At 76.7% G+C, this 1,758-nt stretch overlaps 1 protein-coding gene across 1 annotated transcript in view; it reads right to left on the bottom strand.

Annotated features, from left to right (window-relative positions):
- Window positions 1-1,274, bottom strand: part of PACS1 (phosphofurin acidic cluster sorting protein 1) — a 92,795-nt gene extending 91,521 nt beyond the window's left edge. The window contains exon 1 of the mRNA XM_069066390.1: window positions 919-1,274. Coding sequence (XP_068922491.1) covers window positions 919-1,274 — 356 coding nt within the window. The remainder of the gene's footprint in view (window positions 1-918) is intronic.
- Window positions 1,275-1,758: the final 484 nt, after the last annotated feature.

The following is a 1,758-nucleotide window of genomic DNA, read 5'->3' as shown; positions in this document are numbered from 1 at the left end:
AAAGCACCTACTGCATGCCAGGCAGGGGAGAGAGGGGCACTGACAAAACACCTACTGCATGCCGGGTAGGGGAGAGAGAGGGGCACCGATAAAGCACCTACTGCGTGCAGGGCAGGGAAGAGAGGCAAGCCCAGCTCCTGCCCCAGAGAGACGGCTCCCCTGCGGGCACTGCTGGGCCCTCCCACGCAGGCCGTCTGGAAGCCTTCTCCTGCCACCCTGGAGGCCTGCTTTCCACAGGTTTCCTCCTCAGAAGGCAGCCCTGCGAACTGCCCTGGCCCAAAGCCCACAGGCTGGAGCTGCCCGAGGCCCGGGGAGAAGCCGTGGGCACCGCGGATGGGCCGGGGTCCCCACCAACCAGCAGCCTCGGCCTCAGGGCTGGCCCCGGGGCCCGAGCGCCCCGGCCGGGCCCAGCCCTCTTCTCCCGGAGCTGCCCGAGAGTGGGCAGGAGGGTCCCGGGGAAGGGAAGCGAGGGGCGCCCCTCAGTCTGGACAGGCGGCCGGGCCAGCAGGGCTTCGAGAGCCAGAAAGGGGTGTGAGGTTCACGCTCGAGAGCGCCACTTGTCTAGACGCCGGCGGGGGGAGCGTGGAGCCCCAGGGTCGGCCGGAGACCTGAGGCCGAGGGCTCGGCCAGCAGGAGCCCGGGCCAGGTGAGCCATCGCGGGGCGGCGGGGGGACGGACTAGCAGGCTGGGGACACCCAGAGCCGCAGGCTGGCCCCGGAAGCCGCTCAGGCTGAGCCTCAGTTTCCCTCGCTGTCCAGCGGAGCTGTCCTGGGCGGAAGTGGGAGCCCCGCTTCTGACAGCTGCCGGCCGCGGCCCCTCCGGCGGCGCGCTGGGCAGTGGGCGGTCACCTTGGGCCTGGCCGGCTGCCTCAGTTTCCCCGCCCCCCCGCGGCCCCTCCCCCTCACGTGCGCCCCTCACCTGGGCACGCAGCTGGCCGAGCTCCGGTCCACCTCCCAGGTGGCGTACAGGTTCATCTGCACCGGGGCGGGCGCGGGGCCGGCGGCTGGGGGCCGCCCGGGGAAGGCGGCGGGGCCGGGGCCGGGGGCGGCGGGGCCCGAGGCCCCAGGCCCGGGGGCCGAGGCGGCCGAGGACGAGGCGGCCGACGAGGAAGACGCGGCCGAGGCGACTGGGGTAGCGGTCGCGGCCGGGGGCTGCGGGGCCTGGGGCGGCGTCGGCGGCGGGGACTGGGCGGCCCCGGGGCCTCGCGGCCCCGCGCCCCCGAAGCCCCCGGCCCCGGCCGCGCTGCCGCCGCCGGCCCCTCCGCGCTCCGCCATGGCCCGGGCTGGGGGTGCTCAGCAGGCGGCCCGCCCCGGAGGCAGCGCGAGCATCGGCGGCGCCCGAGCCTGCCGCCGCCGCCGCCGCCGCTGCCGCTGGGGTTGGCGCTGGCGCTGCGCGCACGCGCGGAGGAGCCGCCTCGCGCCCGCCCGCTGCTTGCCGCCCCTCCGTCGGAGGAGGGAGGACGGAGGCGCGCTCACGAGCGCCAGGGGTTGGGGCTTAGCCCGGCCCAGTCCCGCCAATGAGGCCCCGCCCCCCCGGAGGGCAAGAGCAGAGCGCCCCTTCCCGGCGGGGTGGTTGGCTGCCCGTCTCTTCCATTCACCGCACTGCTCTCGGAGCGGGCGCGCGCCGCGGAAGCCCCGCCCAGGCGTTTGCCCAGCGGCGGGGAGAGGGGGCTGGGCTGCCCTTCCAGGCTCTGGGCCGCACGTGGGTGCGGTGGGTGGCTCTTGCCCCCGGACCAGGGGCCCTTGCCCCCCCCCCCCC

This window comes from Petaurus breviceps, unplaced genomic scaffold (genome assembly GCF_028583685.1).
Source record: "Petaurus breviceps papuanus isolate PSGF00001 unplaced genomic scaffold, PetGlider_PUasm1.0 90721, whole genome shotgun sequence".
Lineage (NCBI taxonomy): Eukaryota > Metazoa > Chordata > Mammalia > Diprotodontia > Petauridae > Petaurus > Petaurus breviceps.
Note: the sequence above shows the minus strand (reverse complement) of the source record. Positions and strands in the feature narration are given on the sequence as shown.